The sequence below is a fragment of the Diceros bicornis genome, chromosome 25 (assembly GCF_020826845.1).
Source record: "Diceros bicornis minor isolate mBicDic1 chromosome 25, mDicBic1.mat.cur, whole genome shotgun sequence".
Lineage (NCBI taxonomy): Eukaryota > Metazoa > Chordata > Mammalia > Perissodactyla > Rhinocerotidae > Diceros > Diceros bicornis.
In genome coordinates this window covers 3,951,102-3,968,407 of record NC_080764.1, presented here as the reverse complement: position 1 = coordinate 3,968,407, position 17,306 = coordinate 3,951,102, and the positions used below count along the sequence as shown (strand labels likewise).

At 58.8% G+C, this 17,306-nt stretch overlaps 1 protein-coding gene across 1 annotated transcript in view; it reads left to right on the top strand.

Moving 5' to 3' along the window:
• Positions 1-202: 202 nt before the first annotated feature.
• GRAMD4 (GRAM domain containing 4) overlaps positions 203-17,306 on the top strand; it is an 82,769-nt gene continuing 65,665 nt past the window's right edge. The window contains exon 1 of the mRNA XM_058568132.1: positions 203-367. Within this exon, the coding sequence (XP_058424115.1) occupies positions 339-367 (29 nt within the window). The 5' untranslated portion in view covers positions 203-338. The remainder of the gene's footprint in view (positions 368-17,306) is intronic.

Below are 17,306 nucleotides of genomic sequence, written 5' to 3'. Positions count from 1 at the left end.
CGCGCGGGGAGTGGGGCGGGGCGGGGCAGGGGCGACGTGCAGGGGGCGCGGCCCCTTTAAGGCGCGGCGTGGGGCGGGGCGCGGGGCGGGGCGCGTGGGGCGCGGCGTGGGCGGGGCGGGGCGGGGCGGCGGCTGCGCACGCCGGGCCGGGGGCGCGCAGACTCCGCGCAGCGGGACGCGAGCGCGCGACCTGGCGCCGCCGCCGCCGCCTCCGCGCTCGTGGCCGGGACCCGCGGGGCCGCCTCCTCCGGGCTCCCCGGCGCCGCTGGGCTCCCGGGCGGGCGGCAGGTGCAGTGCGGCCGGGCGGCCGGCGAGGAGGGCGCCGCGGCGGCGGGTGGATGAGAGTTGGCTCCGATCTCCGCGCAGGGTAAGCGGCGCGCGCGCGGACGCCCACACGGACCTCGATGGAGACACGGACACGCTCCCGGCACGACCGTGTGGCCCTCGGAGCGGGGCCCCGCGCGGGCGCGCCCCGCACACACGCCCCCGGGTCCCGCGCGCCCCGGGGCGCGCGTCACGGCTACCGGCGTCTCCTGGTCCGCCTTTTGCCTGGCGGTCAGGGAGAGGAGGACACGCCGGAGGCGCGGGGCCTCGGATGGGGTGGTGGTCGCCGGGCTGGGGGTCACCGAGGCCAGCTGGGGGCGTGGGCGTGGCGAATGTTGTCCTCCCGAACCACTCCTTGTGGGCACAGGAGAGGAGGAGGGAGCCCTCGGCCCCTGCGACCCCAGAGACGACCGCGCCAAAAAGTTGTGGGCGTTCGCTCCCCTCCCTGCACCCCTCTTTCTGCCCTGTCTCCTCTCCCTTTGTTTGGGACTTTTAGCTGGTAGGGCTCTGCTGGGGCCCAGGCCCGCGTGTAGGCGGAGGTGGGGTGTAGTGTGGCAGCTCTCAGCCTGGGGCCCCCGCCTGCCTGGAGCAGGCCCTGCACCAGGCCCATGACCAGGGGAGGGGGGAGAGCCAGAGCCTGGTGGGCTGATGCGCTTGCCCCTGCCTGAGGGTTGTGGCAGAAGGAGCAGCAGCCCCTGGGGCTGTGGAAGTGAGGGGGGGACCCCTGGAACCTGGGTCCACCCTTGGGGCTGTTGCCAGTCCTACATTTCCAGAGGCAGGGAAGATTCAGTTTGGGGGACACCTTTTGCAGGATGAGATTCCCTTCTTGCCTTCCTTGTGCTGGTTGGGGAGGAAATGCAGAGTTCTGAGCCTCTCCCACACCCGCAGACCGAGGCTCCTGAGTTCCAGCCCCCCAGCCCAGCCTAGTTCTGGGAGTTGTTTTAGGCCTGGGCCTGGCAGGGTGGCAGGGGCAGGGCTGTGCAGTTAAGAGAGGAATTTGGAGTCTTGCCTCCATCAGGCACCTGCTCTGTGACCTTGGGCAAGAAGGCATTGAGCCTCCCTGTGCCTCAGTTTCCCCACCAGTAAACAGGCAGAGGGGCTGATAAGAGGATCAGATGTGGTGATGCAGGCTACCCACTGGCTGGGCACATCCACGGCAGAGGTCAGAACATCCTGGGGAGGCTGGCAGTGCCCTTTGCCCCCAGGTGGCTGCTGTTTCCCTGGCCCTGCCCCCCAGGACCTAGGCGCATTTAGGGACACAGCCCGGCTGGGTGAGTGGGTTCCAGTTGTTGTCCATGTCCTGTGCTGGGATGAACTGCACCCCACGGTTGTTAGCTGGGACAGCTTGGCTCAAGGACCTCATTAAACCTGCCCCTCCCTGCTGCAGACCCCTTTGCAACCCCCCTGCGTGGTCCAGGTGAGGGGCCTGTCCTGCCTGTCCTTCTCCCTGCCTTGGCTGTGGTGTTGATTCTTCTACAGCAGTTTGTGAATTTGAGGAAGGAGCCTCGAACCCCCACAGTCTGGACAATGCTGGACTTGGAGGGCGTTGCCAGCTTGGTCCTGGGGACTGGGAGGTAGGGGTCCCTGGGGCCTCTGGATAGGTGCCACCCCTCTCCTCTGCCCTTCTTTCCTCTCATCTGCCTTGGCTGGTGGGGTGTGGGGTGTGGCTGTCCCAGCAGTGCAGCCTGGGGACAGGCAGGGCCTGTCCCTGTATGTTTGCTTGCACTTGGGACAGGCATTTCCTGCAGATTGCACGGGAAGGTCTCAGAGGTGTGGTCTGCTCGGACCTGGCCCTGGCAGCCCGTTTATTCTGCGGCTTCTACTGAGGTGGGTGGGGGCCCTTCACGAAGGGAGAACCAGGCTGTCTTTCTCCAAACCTCCAGCCTGCGAGGCCCCCCTCTGTGCCCTCCTTTTATCTGTGGAGTCCAGCCTGGAGTGGGTGTCAGGAGACCGATCGGTCACCAGCTCCATGTGACCTCCCTGGGCCTCACCTTGGCCAACTAGAAACAAGGAGGAGAATCAGGCCCGTTTTTCCTGAATCACCGTTTCTCTGTTTGATAGCATAGAAGAGTGGTTCAGGCACAGTGAAGACAAAGTGATATTAGATTCTAGCGGCCGCTGTTGCCAGGGGAGGCCGCGCGAGCCTGAAGCTCATCTTCTCTGTAACAGAGTATCTGAGCGGTGTTACAGATGTGACAGCCGGCCCCAAACCCAGACCACATCTTGATGGAATCCGCGTAATCGGAGAGCGAGAGGGCCCCCTTGATGTTTCCATGTTGTGACCCATATTAGTGGCTGTGCCACTGGGTACCCCATCCTCTCACTGGCCCCAGTGGACCCCTTCCAGCTCCCCATGCTTCGCGGATTGGGAGTTTCCCTCCGGAAGCTGAATTTACCAGAGCTTTGTGTGGGAATGGGGTTCCCATCCTGGAGTGGCGTGGCTCCAGCCAGGTGCTCATTTCTGGGAGCCACCCCGTCTTGGGGAGCTCAGCCGGTGTCCCTTCGTGTGGCCTCTGGCCCCTCGTCTCTGGTGTTTGCCCTTCTCTGTGTGTCAGGATGGGGGACTCCTGTGTGGTGGCCGTGCTGTGGACTTAATGAGCATTTTCAGAGCACCTGTTAGTGCAGGGTATGTGCTAGCTGGAGGAAGACACTGGTGATGCTGTGTGGCCTGGTTGCCACCCTCCTCTGAGTTTCTGCCCCCTTCCCTGCAAGATAGGCGGGAGGCTGCCGCACCTGTTGTCAGGAATAGAGGAGAGCATTCTTGTCAGAAGCGGAGTGCATGCTTGCTGCCTGCGGGAGCTGGTGACAGTGTTGCGGTCTGTAGCAGGGCATCCCTGCGTTTGAAGAATTTAAAAATGAATTGGGGAAATGAGACGGGGCCGTGAAAAGTGAGTAATAGGAGGACTAGAGATACACTGGCTGGGGAAGCAGCTTCTGCTTGCTTAGCCCAGACCCAGGCGTCTTTGGGAAGCTGCCCACCCACGGCGGATTTGACCACTCAGATGGTGCCTGGAAGGCCTTTGATTTGGGGAAACTGAAAGCTGGCTTGGGGGCTCTTTGGCTCTGCGGTGGGTGTAGATCTGTTTCTCCCTTGGCGGAGCAGTGGGGACTCTCGCTGGATCTTCATCCTGGGCAGACTCTCGAGCACATCCTCGTAGAGGGGTCAGGGGTAAGAGGTCAGGTCCTCAAGAGGCAAGTGCTGGCTGGTGGATGTGGGAGGAGGCCTGGATCCCTGAAGGTGATGGTCAGTTAGTGGACAGAGTGCTTAAGGCACAACCCAGCCCCGGAATGGGGGGCAGCCCGGTCACCTGCTTGCAGCCAGCCGCTGACGGAGAAATATGATCAGTTAACCTGAGAACTTGAAGGCAGCTCGCTCCGACTTCTCTTACAGACAGAGATGGAGCACAAAAATGCGGGTTTCCCTAATTAGAGAAAAGGGCCTTCTTCTCGCCTTTGGTGTCTGCCTGTGGCCTGTACAGAGGGGTTGGGCGGAGCCTTCGGGCCGTAACTCACCACTAATGACAGGCGCCATCTAAGGGCTATTGTGAAGATCGTTTGGCATTTGAGTTATCACAGGGTTGTGATTATGTTTAAAGCCCTGTGATTAAAGTACCCCTCGGTTACACTGGAAGACAGGAAGTGCTGGGCCATCAAAAAAGAGTTAATAATAGTAATAGAAATCATTCAGTATAGTGTCAGACATTCTGCTAAGTGTTTTCACACATTGTCCCACGTGGTTCTCACATCATAGGCTTTCTCCCCGTTCTACAGATGAAGAAACTGAGGCACAGAGGGGCAGGGCGGCTTGCCTATGTCCCCAGTTGGTTAAGTGGCAGGGCTGGGATTGAAACTCAGGTCGTTCGTCTCCAAAGGCTGTGCTCTTAGCCTCATTGCCTCCCTCATAATCCCTTGGTAAAGTTCAGTTAAATTTCTGGGGGTTTGTGAAAGAAACATAAGTAAATTTAAAGTAAGGATGAGAAGTCTCTCTTTGCTGTCAAATATGCACTAACGGTAGGAGCGTCTCTACATTGGGCCTGAGGGCCTTCCCCGTACTTTGTATGGTTGATTTTCATAACAGCTGCAGGTAGGAGCTATTATGGGCTCCATCTCACAGATCGGGAGGCCCCGGCACAGAGCAGTTCAGTAACTTCCCCGAGGCCGCAAGCTGGTTGGTGGCAGAGCCGAGTTTGAACCTGGTGGTCTCTGTTCCTAACCTGGGTACCGTATGCAGGAGGGTTAGGTGGAGAAGACTCTGGGTCTGCTGCTGTGTGTTCTTGGGCAAGACGCGTAACCTCAGCTGAGGCTGGGCCTCCGTTTGGTCACCTGTAAACAAGGGCCCTGGTGTAGAATATAGAAGCCAGAGGCCTGAGAGGTGTACCTCCTCCAGCATGAACGCCCTACGTGGGGAGCCCTGTCTCCTGCAGCTTCCCCCAGGAGGAGGGGGAGGAGGAGGAGAGTCGTGGTGAAGAGCCGGCTAGCGCACCACCCACAGCTGGGCTGGTGTCGTGTGGGGCAGCTGTGGTTGTCTGGGTGTGAGGGCTGCTGTCTCTCCTTGGAGCTCGGACCAGACCTGGGGGAGAAAGATACCTGCCACCCAGTACCACATGGATCCCCTCTGTGAAGTGGGGGCACTCAGGAAGCACTGTGTTCTGTGAGTTGTGACCTGTCCCTCGGGAATGGGGGCAAGGGCAGCTCTGCCCAGAACCCCTCTGTGCCACCACGCCTGAGTTAATCTGTGGGTGGGAGAAATCCAGTGCACCAGGTGCCATCCGGGGCTCCAGTGGGCAGGGGGGGCCCCTGGGGAAACAGCTCACCTTCTCTCTTGGTCGGGTTCCCCGTGGTCAGGGGAAAGGGCTGGTGCTTCTAGCTCGTCCCCTGTGGGCAGGGGCTTGTGGCTGGCTGGGGGTGGGCAGGTGGCACAAGGAGGCAGGAGTCCCTCTCCAGCCCTGCCGCGTGCAGTGCAGGTGTGGGGCACCCCTGACCCCGGCCTGTGCCCCAGGCACCCTCCCAGGACAGAGAGGCCCTTTCTCAGCCCCAGCTGCCCTCCCCCCGCCCCCTTCTGTGGAGGTGCCTGCAGGGCTGTTCCAGGGACGGTAGACCCTTTTGCTGGCACCCCTCTGCTCCATTCTCTTTGCCAGGGAGGCCCCTCTGAGCACCCCGTTCAGAGAAGCAGCCCTCAGTCTAGTTCCCGTCCTGCTTTGTTCTCCCCACTGCACTTCTCTCCTGCTCCTTGGAGAAAGGGGGCCTCTCCCCGGCTTGTCGAGCACCGTTTCCCGTTTCCTCGTGTCCTGAGCAGCCCAGAGCAGGGGCTCCCTACATGTGGGGACGAGTGAGTGGACGCACGCCCTGCAGCGAGTGACCTGGAACTGGGCATGGGCTCCTTGCTGTGCCCTCGGGGCCACTCTGCAACCTGGCATCCGGGCACCAGCAGCTTCAGGTCCTGGGAGCCGGGCTGGGGGAGCCCACGGGCAGCAGAGCTGGGCTGTGGGGTGGGGGTGGGGCCGGGCTCCCTGAGGGAGGGGGAAAGGCAGGGCAGGGAGGGAGGTGTGTGTTTGTTTTCTAAACATCTCTATTGAGGTATAATTCATATACCGTACAGTCCACCCATTGAAAGTGTGCAATTCACTGACTTGTAGTATATTCACAGAATTGTGCATCCATCACTGCAGTCTAATTTTAGAACTTTCGTCATCCCCAGGAAGAAACCCGTACCCTTTAGCAGCCACTCTTTATTCCCTCTTTCCCCTCTAGCCCTTGGCAACTGCTAATCTCCTCTCTGTCTCTGTGGATTTGGCTGTTCGGCCGTTCATGTCAATGCAACTACATAACACGTGGCTCTGGGTCTGCTTTCCTTCGCCTAGCGTGATGTGTTTTCATCCGTGTGCCAGCGTGTAGTGACAGGGTTGTGCTTGGGGCCTCTTCTGAAGTGTGGCCCCTCTTACCTGGTTCCAAGTGGCCCTGGACCACCACCTGTCTTACTCCTCACCGGGCCCTGGGGTCTGAGTTCATAGCCGCCCCTTCTGTGGCTCTGGCTCTCTGAGGCTCTTCATGCTTACCCACCGTGTGCAGGGCCCGCGAGCCGTTTCACGGGTCTCCTCTCATTTCCAGTGGCCTTTGGCACACTTACCATTTATGTGAGTGGCACAAAGTCACCTCCTCCAGGAAGCCTTCCTGGCCTTCCCACTCCCACAGGGTTAGGGCCCCTGTGCTGGTCTCCCTGTGTGTAGTTATCTGTTTACCCGTCTGCCTTCTGAGCTCCTGGAGGGCAGGGGCCTTCTTCTCGTCTGATCCCTGGCGGCATTGGAGACAGTGTCTGGGTTGTGTGTGTGGGGTGAATGGTTGCAGATGGGGGAGGTTGTGAGGGGGTGGATCCCATGGGGCTCTCTCACTGCCTGCCCCGCTATTTCTGTTCCTTGATTATCCTCCTCTTATTATATGATCACTCATGTTGAAAGTTTCCTGTCTGTGCCCTCTGGAGCGCCTCAAGGGCAGCCCTGGTCTGGCTGTGGGTGTCGGGGATGCTCAGGCAGAGCTGTTGAGTGAGCCTGGAGCCCTGCCAGGCCTGCCCTGCCCCGCCTCGCACTGGGTGGCATGCTGATTTTGTTTTTGTTTTTTTAAATAGACTATATTTTTTAGAACAGTTTTAGTTTTGCAGAAAAATTGCAAAGATGATACAAAGAGTTCCCATATACCCGCCTCCCCCCCCCACTTTCTCCTATTATTAACACGTTGTGTTAGTGTGGTACATTTGTTACAATTAATGAACCAGTATTGACACATTAACTGAAGTCTTTAGTTTATTCAGATTTTTAAAGTTTTTACCTAACATCTTTTTTCTATCCCAGGACCCCATCCTGGATACTGTCTTGTCTCCTTAGGCTCCTCTGGGCTGGGACAGTTTCTTAGACTTTTCTTATTTTTGATGACCTTGACAATCTTGAGGAATATCAGGTATATTGTAGGATCCCTTTCCATTGGAATTTGTGTGGACAATTGGAAATCCTCTGTTGGAATTTGGATGTTTTTCTCAGGATTAGACTGGGGTCATGGGTTTTGGGAGGAAGACCAAGAGGTGAAGTCCCCTTCTCATCACATCCCATCAGGGCCTGTGCTGTCAACATGACTGATCCCTGTGGTGTGGACCTGGGTCACCTGGCCCAGGTGTGTCTGTCAGGCTTCTCCACTGCAGAGTTCCTCTTTTTCCCCGTCTACACTGTCCCCTTTGGGGGAAGTCACCATGTGCAGCCTGCTCTTAAGGGGCGGGGAGTCATGCGGCACCTCCTTGAGGACAGAGTGTCTACATAAATTATTTAGAGTTCTTCTGCATGAGAATCTTGTCTCTTCTCCCCCTTTTATTAATTTATCCCATCATTTTTTATATCAGTATGGATTCATGTCCACTTATTTTATACTTTGAGTTATAATGCACTTCCACTCTATTTATGTTGTGGGTCACGTTGTCCAGCTTTGGCCACTGGGAGCTCTTTCAGTTGACGTACCTCCATTATGGTGGAGTGATGTGGGCACGTCCTTATTCTCTGGCGCTACGAGGTGCTCCAGGCTCATCATGTGTGTTTCCTGTCCCAGCCCTAGAATCCGCCAGTTCTGCAAGGAGCGTGGTTCCTTTCATTGGAGAATGGTTTTAGAAACCAAGGTCTGGGCACTGGGTGTGCTTGTTGCTGCTGGGGTTTTGTTGCTCTGGGCCCTCTCGGCTGACAGAATGAGGAAATACACGTGTGTATACTAACCGTGGATACACACACATCCGTAACTGCATCTGTGTGTCACCTTCTGTGCCTGTGTTAACTGAAACGTGAGTGCATCCTGATGACATAGTCTGTGGTCTCATCGTTACCACGTGGATCTTTCTGGCCTCCTCCCCTTGCTGATCAATACACATCCATTTCGGCAGTACGAACTGGGCTCCTCCCGTTTGCCATCCATTTACTTAATCCTGCAATTCCAGGATACCTGCAGAATGGGATCAGCATTGTCACCCTGGGCCCCAGGAAGTGGCTTCGTGGCTCAGAGTGCAGCGTGCATGTGTAGTTTCCTCTTAGTCCTCTGGGCTCCTGGCATGCTGTTGGAACGTGGGCTGACAGGCGTTCTCTGCATGGGCCCCCCAGAGGCCAGAGGGGCCCTTGCCTCCCCGAGATGGTCTGTGACCTGGGGGGAGAGGGACAGAGGAGAAGCGGGGGCCTCCCCGCTGTGCCTGGTCAGCCCGGGCCTGGGGGGATGGGCACAGACGTGGCATCCCTTTGACATTTGAAAGTGGAGCTGATTTTGAACACACCCCAGAGGTCTGGCCTCAGCGGGCGTGAGGAGAAAGACTGCCAGCAGGACCCTCTGGAGCTCTGACGCCTCATTGACTCAGATCCTGGCGGGGCCTGGTTCCTCCCCACCTCCGAACTCACACCGTAGCGGGAGGCTGCCTTTGAAGGAAGAGCACACTTCCCCGTGTGGCTCTGCAGAGCCGCAGCCATGCACAAGACCAGTTTCCTTTCTGGAGAGGAGAGAACTGAACGAATTCTGCATCTTACTGATGCGGGCTCCACATCGGCTCCTCTTTCCCCGCGGGGCTCTATCTGCAGCGTGTGTGGCTCCTCTTGGCAGGGGAGGAGGGCTTCAGGTGGGGGCTTCTGAGCAGACTCTTTGAGCCAGGGGCAAGGGTGAGAGGCAGGAAGTGCATGTGAAGGTTGGGGGCCCGCACGCCCTTTGTAGGGCTGGGGGTGGGCAGGGGCGGGCACCGGAGTCCCAGGGCTGAGGAGGCCTGAGAGCAGCCTCGAGTCGGGGAGTTTGCTGGGTTTGTGTTTCAGGGGCGGCTGCCTGGGCAGGCTCGGAAGATAACCTGGAACGGCAGTTGTCCCTTTCTGCCCCTGTCCCTTTCGAGATAAAATGAGAGGGATGGTGGAAAGGACGCTGGACTGAGACCCCGCGGGCCGGTGCAGTGCTTGGGTTCCTGTGCGTGCATGTCATGGGCCGAGCTCTGGGTTTCTGAGGATGGCACCAGTGATGGCGGTGACTTTGAGTGGCACACAGGTGATGGATTGGCGGATAAGAGCTGCCATGCTGACCGTGGCATCTCTACCTGTGTGGGGAGGTGCTGACTGTGCTGTCTCTACATGCGTGGGGAGGCTCTGTGTAGACTGAGCCGTCTACACGCGTGGGGAGGCGCTGCTCACACCGTACTGACTACGCGCGTCGGTGGTGCTGTTTTCCACACAGGGTTTTCATGATCTGAGAGGATCTCATTGTGTTTTCTTGATCTTGGGTAAATCCTGCCGTGGACCTGGGAGAGCTCCTGGCCACAGCACCCCAGCTGTTGCCTGGAAGACCTCGGCTCTGGCTCACCCACCCACCCATGCATTCTGCAGCCCCTGTGCGCGCACTGTGTGCCCCGTCCCCGTGAGGATCTGCTCTGTGCTGGGCACCGGACAGCAGTGAATGATGAAGGAAGCTGTTGCCCTCAAGAAGGGCATAGTAGGAGGGAGACCAGACCAGATGAGAAGATGGAGAGAGTGGGGGCTGTGTGACAGAGGGGCCTGACCCCACCTGGGGTTCAGGGAAGGCTTCTAGAGGGGTGAGAGAAGGGGGAACAAGAGCCCTTTTGGCAGGACAGGGCGGGTTTAGCCTGAGGAGGAGTGAGGAGGAGCAGCCAGGCCAGGTGAGGCCTCACCCACCATGCTGCCCTCCCTGGGACCAGCTGGGGCTGGCATGGGGGCCTGCGAGTTCAGCTTATCAAGGGTCAGCTCCTGTCCACAGCTCCTGGAGACCCAGCCAGCGTGTGCTTGCACCTCTGCTGGGGCCAGGACGGGTCTCCGGGCCATGTTGGGGGGTGCCCCCAGGCTGGGCGTCCTGAATGCCCTTGTCTCCCTGCTGGGCGGTGGGGCCCCCACTGAGATGGCCCTGCATCTCCCCTGGTCCTGTGGGGTGGGGAGGTAAGGAAGCGGGTGAAGCTGGCCAGGGGCTCGGTGAGTGGGGCTGCACTGGGCTGGGGGTGCCCTCATCCCTGAGTGGCCCTTCCTGGGAGTGAGGCTCACCCGCCCGATGTGGGGCCAGCCTGCTGTGGTCCTGCTAGCCGGGTCTCCTTGCTCGCCCTGGCTCCCTGCACTGGTGCCCCCATCCCAGTTCCTTGCTATGCCACACCCCTGTCCCTCGTGCTTTTTGGGTTGAGATTGTAGGCTGGCTAGGTCCCACGCGACAGCCACGGGCAGCTGCGGGGTGATGCTGGCCTGGAGGTGCATTTCCCTTCTCTGGATGCAGAGCTCTGGGGTGACTGCAATCGTTTGTGGGGTCATAGCTACCCTGGGCAGCTGCCTGGGGACCACTGTTTGGGGCAGCGTCTGCGTGGAGGGGGAGCCCCTGCTGGCCCACTGGGGTGAGCCTGGCCTGACCGTTGAGGGCTGGCGTGGCCTAAGTCCTTCCCACAGCCAAGGAGTCAAGGAGCAGACGGCCCAGCAGCTCAGAGGGCCCTCGGGATGGCAGAGAGAGGAAGATGCGTGTCGGTGTTGGCCTCTGCCTGGGGAGTTTGGCATTTAAAACTCTGAAGCTATTTGAGTAGTTAAAAAAGCACACAAACCTTCAACATCACAAAACCCAGAACCTCACTCCTAGAAGAGCCGCGTTATAACTAATGCTATGGGGCGGCCACAGTGTGCACGCATGGCGGTTGTGTCTTGTGCTCCTAGCTGCTGCTGAGAAGTCGGGGGGTGCGTGCCTCGTCTCACACGCACACCACCCGAGAAGTGAGACTGAGGCTCACGCGTGTGGGGCGGGCAGGAGGAGCGCCCGGCTGTCCCTAGTGACACTGCCCGTCTGCTTGGGCAGGTTGAGGCCGTGCTGTTTGCTCTTCCAAGACCCCTCTGGGCATGTCCTTGGGGTCCTGTGCTGGCTTCAGCGCCCAGGCTTGGTGTCCAGGGGCCGGTCTCTGAAGCCCCTTTCCTGTTCTACCCAGAGAGGAGGGTCAGGGACAAGACAGGTGGGCTGGACGGGAGGCCACTCTGAGGATGTGACCTGTGCTGCCTGCTGTGGCGTGCCACCAGGCCCTATCCTGTCCTGTCATATTGGGTGAGCATATCGCAGGCATGCTGAGCATATCCCAGATCAGGAAAAAAAGCCATATTTTGTTCAACAGCCACTGCTTAAGAATGCAGGGAGCCGTGTGACTCACATCAGAGAATTCCATCAGAAGTTAGATAAGGTGTAAACATCTACAAGTGTGTGTATGTATGGGGGTAGATACGGAGGGGAAGGGCTAGCAGCAGGGACCAAAGGTGCTGACCCCGAGTAGAATTGAAAGGCGTGAACTTGACTGGTGGTCTTCCTGGTCCTTAGAGCCAGTAACTTAGCTGCCGTTAGGTGGAGAGGAAGTGAAAGATGAGTCAGTGCCAGAAAGCCCTGGGCATCAGGGGCGGAGCTGCTGGCCGGGAGGAAGGCAAGGCGGGAGGAAGGCAAGGCGGGAGGGGCCATCCTGCTCCCACTGCTCCCTGCCGGGACAGCCTTTGTCCGAGGGTCACCCCCCTGCCGGGAGGGCCTGGGGGCAAGGGGGTCAGTGCAGTCCTGGAGGGGCACAGGCGGTGGCCTGAGGAGGGCAGGGTTGGGAGGGAGGCAGGGGTGGGCTCCACTGTGGAGTTCTAGGCGGGCCATCTAGAATTGCGACTCTTGAGGTGGGCTGGCCCTGGGAGATCAGCCCCAACATCCCCCATCTGCTGCCAGAACAGGGCGTCTGCCCAGTGCGGAGGGAGGGAGTCGGGGAGGAGCAGGCCCGGGAATCCTCGTGACTGCCCAGCAGCACCACCCCATCTGACAGGTGAGGAACATGAGGGCGGCGGGCAGGCAGCAGGCAGCATGGAAAAGGGAGGTGGCCGGCCTCCTGGAGGTTGAGGTCTGCTCCGTGTTTGTGAGAGGACCCCGGATTCATGCGGATGTCTGTGGGGTGGGCCAGGCCGTATGGAGGCAAGAAAAGGGGAGACATGGCCACTCGCCAGCCACTTTCTAAGCTTGTGGAAAGCCCCACACCTGATCCTTTGCCTTCACATAGCCGCCTGCTGCGTTTGGAGAATTGGCCATCTTAAGATGAGCCCTGGGTTTGGGGGGAGGGGAGGTGAGCCCTGGACGTCACAGACCCCACCTCACGTGGCCCCAGGGTGGACAGCGTGGTGGAGGGCTGGGCTGATTGGGGGACACGGGGAGGGCTGCCCGAGGATGCCCCAGGGAGAGGATGAGCCGGGTGGTTGCCGGTATCTCAACGTCTCTGGGTGCCAGGGGATGTATGTGGGTGGCTGCCCCCCGCAACCACCCCGGAAGGGGCCACATCGTCCCCACGTTGCAGGTGAGAAAGTGGGGGGTCGGAGAAGTCCTGGGTAAGCCGCTGAAGCAGCTCTGCTGCCCACAGGGCCCATGCCCTTGTCCGTGTCCCACCCTGCCCACTCCTTTTGGGTTTATTTAAGTGTTTTATAAAAGATGGAAGCTGTCCTCTCTGTTACCCATTCTTGGGCCTTGTGTGGACCCTTAACGCTTCTCACCTGGCCCACCCCTCAGGTTTCTGGGTGACCCACCCTCTCCGTGTGTGTACCCAAGGGCCCCACCATGCTGTCCGTGGACCGCGGACCTCCCCCCACCTCCCCCGACCCTCTCAGAGAGGCTGTCCTGTCAATACCCATTCTGCAGTTGCAAATTGTCAGATTCCTCCCTGACCCCCTGACCAGCCCCCATGGCCCTCCCCCCCCCCGTCTGGCTCAAGACTTGTGTGGGGATGGGTCTCCCGTACTAGACCGTGAGCTCCTTGAGGGTAGGCCTGTGGCAAAGGCCACTGTCACCCCCCTGCTACTGGCCTGGATGGCCGAGCCAGCGGCAGTCAGCAGGGTCTTGGCACGTCTGCACCACCCTTTGTGGCCTGAATGGGCCTGCAGCCCTCGGTTCCTCCCCGAGGCAGGAAGGGCCGAGCAGGAGTCTGGAGTGTGCAGCTCTGGGGGACACGCAGACTGTCCCCCACGCTGAGTACTGGGGAGGCCTGTCCATGCCCTACCTGCTGTCTCTGGTCCCCCAGGAACTACAGGACGCCTGGTCTTCTGGCAGAGAGCTGAGAAGGTGCTGGGGGTGGGGGGGCACTCCTTAACCCCCAGGCTGGGGCTGGTCAGGAGCGCCTGCCGGAGGAGGAGGTGACCCTCGGGCTGCGTATGTGACCCAGGCCTCGGGTTGCCACTGCGTACGCCTGGTTGGTGGGTGTTTGCTGGTTGCTCAGGACCTGGCTTGGGTGGCTTGGCAGGGGGTGGGGAGGAGAGGAACCCAGAGCTTGGGACCAAGTGCATGCTGACTGCACGGGAGAGAGGCCGTGGCCCCGGGGGATAGGAGGTCAGAGAGGTTGGGAGGGAGAGCCCTCAGCATCTGTCTGAGGACAGCTGAGGATGACGAGGTTTCTAGTTCAGAAAAACAGCTGGAGAAGGCAGGGGCTGGAATGGGAGCCAGGTGCCCAGGGCTGACGGGCCCGGGGCGGGTAACTGCATCCCGGGCCATGTCCTACCTCGTCTCAGTGCCGGGGCCCAGTGGGTGATTGTGGAATCCTCTTTATCTTACGTTCTCTGATCCGGGGCTTAAAAAAATGAACTCTGCTGCCGCATCAGAAAATGGGCTGTGGTTTGGACCCCACATTTACCAAATGTAAGCAAGGCCAGTGCTGCCAGAGTCGTTGCTGATGTCCCAGGTCACACCCACTCAATAGCCTGTGTCCCCTCCTCTGCCCTCTGCAGTCAGCCGTGGCCACGGAGGGATGGGAAGGGTCAGTGGCATCGATGGCCTGTCGGGCCATTCCCCATAAGGGCAGGCTCCTCGAGGTGGGCAGCACCGTCCCACTTGGCCCTGTGTCCCCAGCTCCTGGCCGAGGGCATCAGTGCATGTTTGAGGAGAGCCCATTGATGCCTGTCACCCCGAGTCCAAACCCCGTCCCCCCAGGCTCCCTTGGCCTGAGGCCCACCTCCATTGCCCCCACCCGGCTGCCTTACTCTCTTTTTACGTTAGGCAAATGTATATTCATAATAATTGTCAGCTTAATTGTGTGATTAAAAATAGTGAAATGAGTTGTTTGCACTGAGTCATAGCAAGAAAGCTCCGCCGCGGCCTCGAGCCTGATGCGGTCCTTCGCAATTGGGGCCAGGCCGGGTTTGTTTCTCTCCCGAGTGTCTTCACCGTTCAGGCCGGATCAGACCAGGGAGGAGCCGCATCCTTCTACATGGGCAGGAGACCCAAGTTCAGAGCAGGATTCCCATGCCGAGAGTCTTTGATTTCTGTGGCTTACGTTTATCGGGACCAGCCCTGCGACTGGCTTTTACAAACTCCCCATGTTTGGGGTACCCAAACCCTGAGCTTCCAGGATGCGGCCGGCATCACAGAGGGAACTGCTGCTGGTCCTTCTCCATATAGAGGTGGCCCTGCTGCGTGGAGTTTAAAAATCTCGGCAGTAAGAAGAGCCTATTATGACCTATTTATAAAGTATTTCAGAATCACTTACATGAGTATTTTGTCCTAAATTCTGTATAATTAGAAGATGTAAACCCTACTCTGTGATTATTTCTGTGCACCAACATAACCTAAATTAGAACTCTCTCCATGCAGGTTTTTTAAAAAAGAAAGCATTTTAACAAAACCATAAAAGGAATTGATTTTATCTACACTGTTCTCAAATGCTTGAAAATAATGTTTCTGCGGCAGGAGCATGAAACCTCGTTGACTATTTGATCCAAGACCCTTTCTCTTTACCAATAGCAGAAGTAAAGCTTACAGAAACCTTTAGCAAGTCCTCATGAATTCTGACCTCGAGGCCGGTGAGCTGTGGCTGGATTCCAACCTGCCCAGCGCTTCTCCCCTGGACCTCAGTTTGAGCCAGAAGCTTGCCAGCAGGTGTCCTGGTTGTCGGCGGTCTTAATGGGAGGTGTTAATGGGAGGCAGATTTGTGCAGCTGGATGGAGAGGAGAGATTTGATGCTCCTGTCCATGTAGCAAATGTTCTTCGAGGGACCTTAGCTGCTGGCCCTGCTGCAGGCGGAGGGCGGGTCAGTGGATCCCAGCAGTGCCCTCTTTGAGGAGTGCCCGTAGTGGGGGAGGCAGGTGTGGACCAGCGATGCCGTAAGTGGCCCAGTTTCCGTAGCAGCATATATTGGGTTAGAGGAGACTTTTAAGAGGGGGGAGACTTGTGAGCTGAATCCTTTTCTTTCCCTTGTCTCTTTTTTTTTCCTGAGGAAGATTCACCCTGAGCTAAGAACATCTGTGCCAGTCTTCCTCTATTTTGTATGTAGGTCACTGCTACAGCATGGTACTGACAAGTGGTGTCGGTCCGTGCCCAGGAACTGAACCTGGGCTGCCGAAGCGGAGAGCACCGAACTTAACCACTAGGCCACGGGGCCGGCCTCGGGTCCCCGTGGACCTCGGGTACATAGAATTGGATAAGTTGTCACCCTTGACAACAACCGAAGTTGTCACCTTGGGTCATGGTCTGCTGCTATCATTGGTCATGTGGGACCCTCTTATCTGTTTATTTAGTTATTTTAATATAATAGGCACCCCGGAGCTCACCTCTGAAGCAGAAGCTAGGACCTTGACAATAACCATCGTCAACCCAAATGCTCTCCCAGCCTCCTTGCCCCAGCTCTCTCTGTCACTGTTCTCGGTTCCTTGTCTCCTCGTGTGTACCTTTCTTGGGCCAACACCGTGCTCTCTTGTTACTGCTGCCTCATTCGTCGGGCCTGACATCTTCCCTGGGCGGGTCCCCGCTCCCTGCCCCTCTTTTGTGATTGAATCTTGAAGGACTGGTAGAAGTGGTCTGGGCAGACCAGGTGGGCTGGGGGGTAGAGAGATGATGAAGAACATTCTAGGCCAGGGCAGGTATGGAAGCACACAGGTGTGAGGGGCCAGGTGTGATCAGGGGTGTGTGGGGCATGGGGGAGAGGCCAGCAGTGGCAAGAGGAGAGCTGGGGTGAGGTGGGCTCCTGGACCTCTCTGAGGCCCTTGACAGAGGAAGGGGTGATCCCCGTGGGTGGTGAGGGACCTCAGGGGGGTAAGCCCAGAGGGCAGGAGTTTCCAAAAGTTTCAGGTGTAGAAACAGCCCTAGTTGGGGGATGGGGCCTGGGAGGAGGTCGGCTGGAGATGGACGCTGGGGCCATGCTGGTCCTGGGCAAGGGACGTCTCCCTGGGAATGAAGGGGAAGGTTGGAGCCCCTGCAAACTGAGGGTGTGAGGGGCAGCACAGGGAGTCTGGAGCTGGGAGGGGGCCGCCAGGAGGCAAAGCACCGAGGGAAGTGTGTCCTGTGCCCCTCCTAGTGTGGGGCCCCCAGACCAGGTCCCGAAAAACGTGCCCTTCAGCTCAGAGACTGCGCAGGCGTCCGTGGGCACCTGGGAGCAAGGGAGGCAGGTGCAGAGGGCGTGTCCTCAGGCGTCAGGGCGTCAGGGCAGGGTTGGAAGCTGACCAGAGAGAGGCTGAGCAACACAAGACTTGTGAGAGAACCTGCCTCAGCAGGTCTCATTGCCTGAGGTTTCCAGAACAATCCAAGAGGTGGTTTGGGAGAAATTGGCCATTGGGACAAGCTTTTCATGTGGTTGCCATGGAGGGGGGTGACCTTGGTATCCTGGGCTGTGAATCTGCCTTTAGTGAGGGTTTCTGCACCTTCGGGACCCTCATCTTGTAGCCCGTGGGGCTGGCCAGGGCTACCCGTGCTTCTGGAAAAGCGAGGTGATGCCCCAGACGTTCTGAGCTCGGTAGAGGTGCTGGGGTTCCCGAGTGGAGAACCCTGAGAGGAAGATGGGCTCCCATCAGGCAGCTCAGCCCTCGGCTGGGGTCAGACGGGCATGGCTGTGGAGGCCCCTCTTCCTGCCCCAACACCCCTGACCCCTCCGGGTGCCCACCCCCCAGCCTGAGACGCCCTGGCCATCTCCAGGGGAGCAGGTCTTCTGGCTAAACACCCCCATCATCACGGGTCCTCTGTGCCTACTGGGG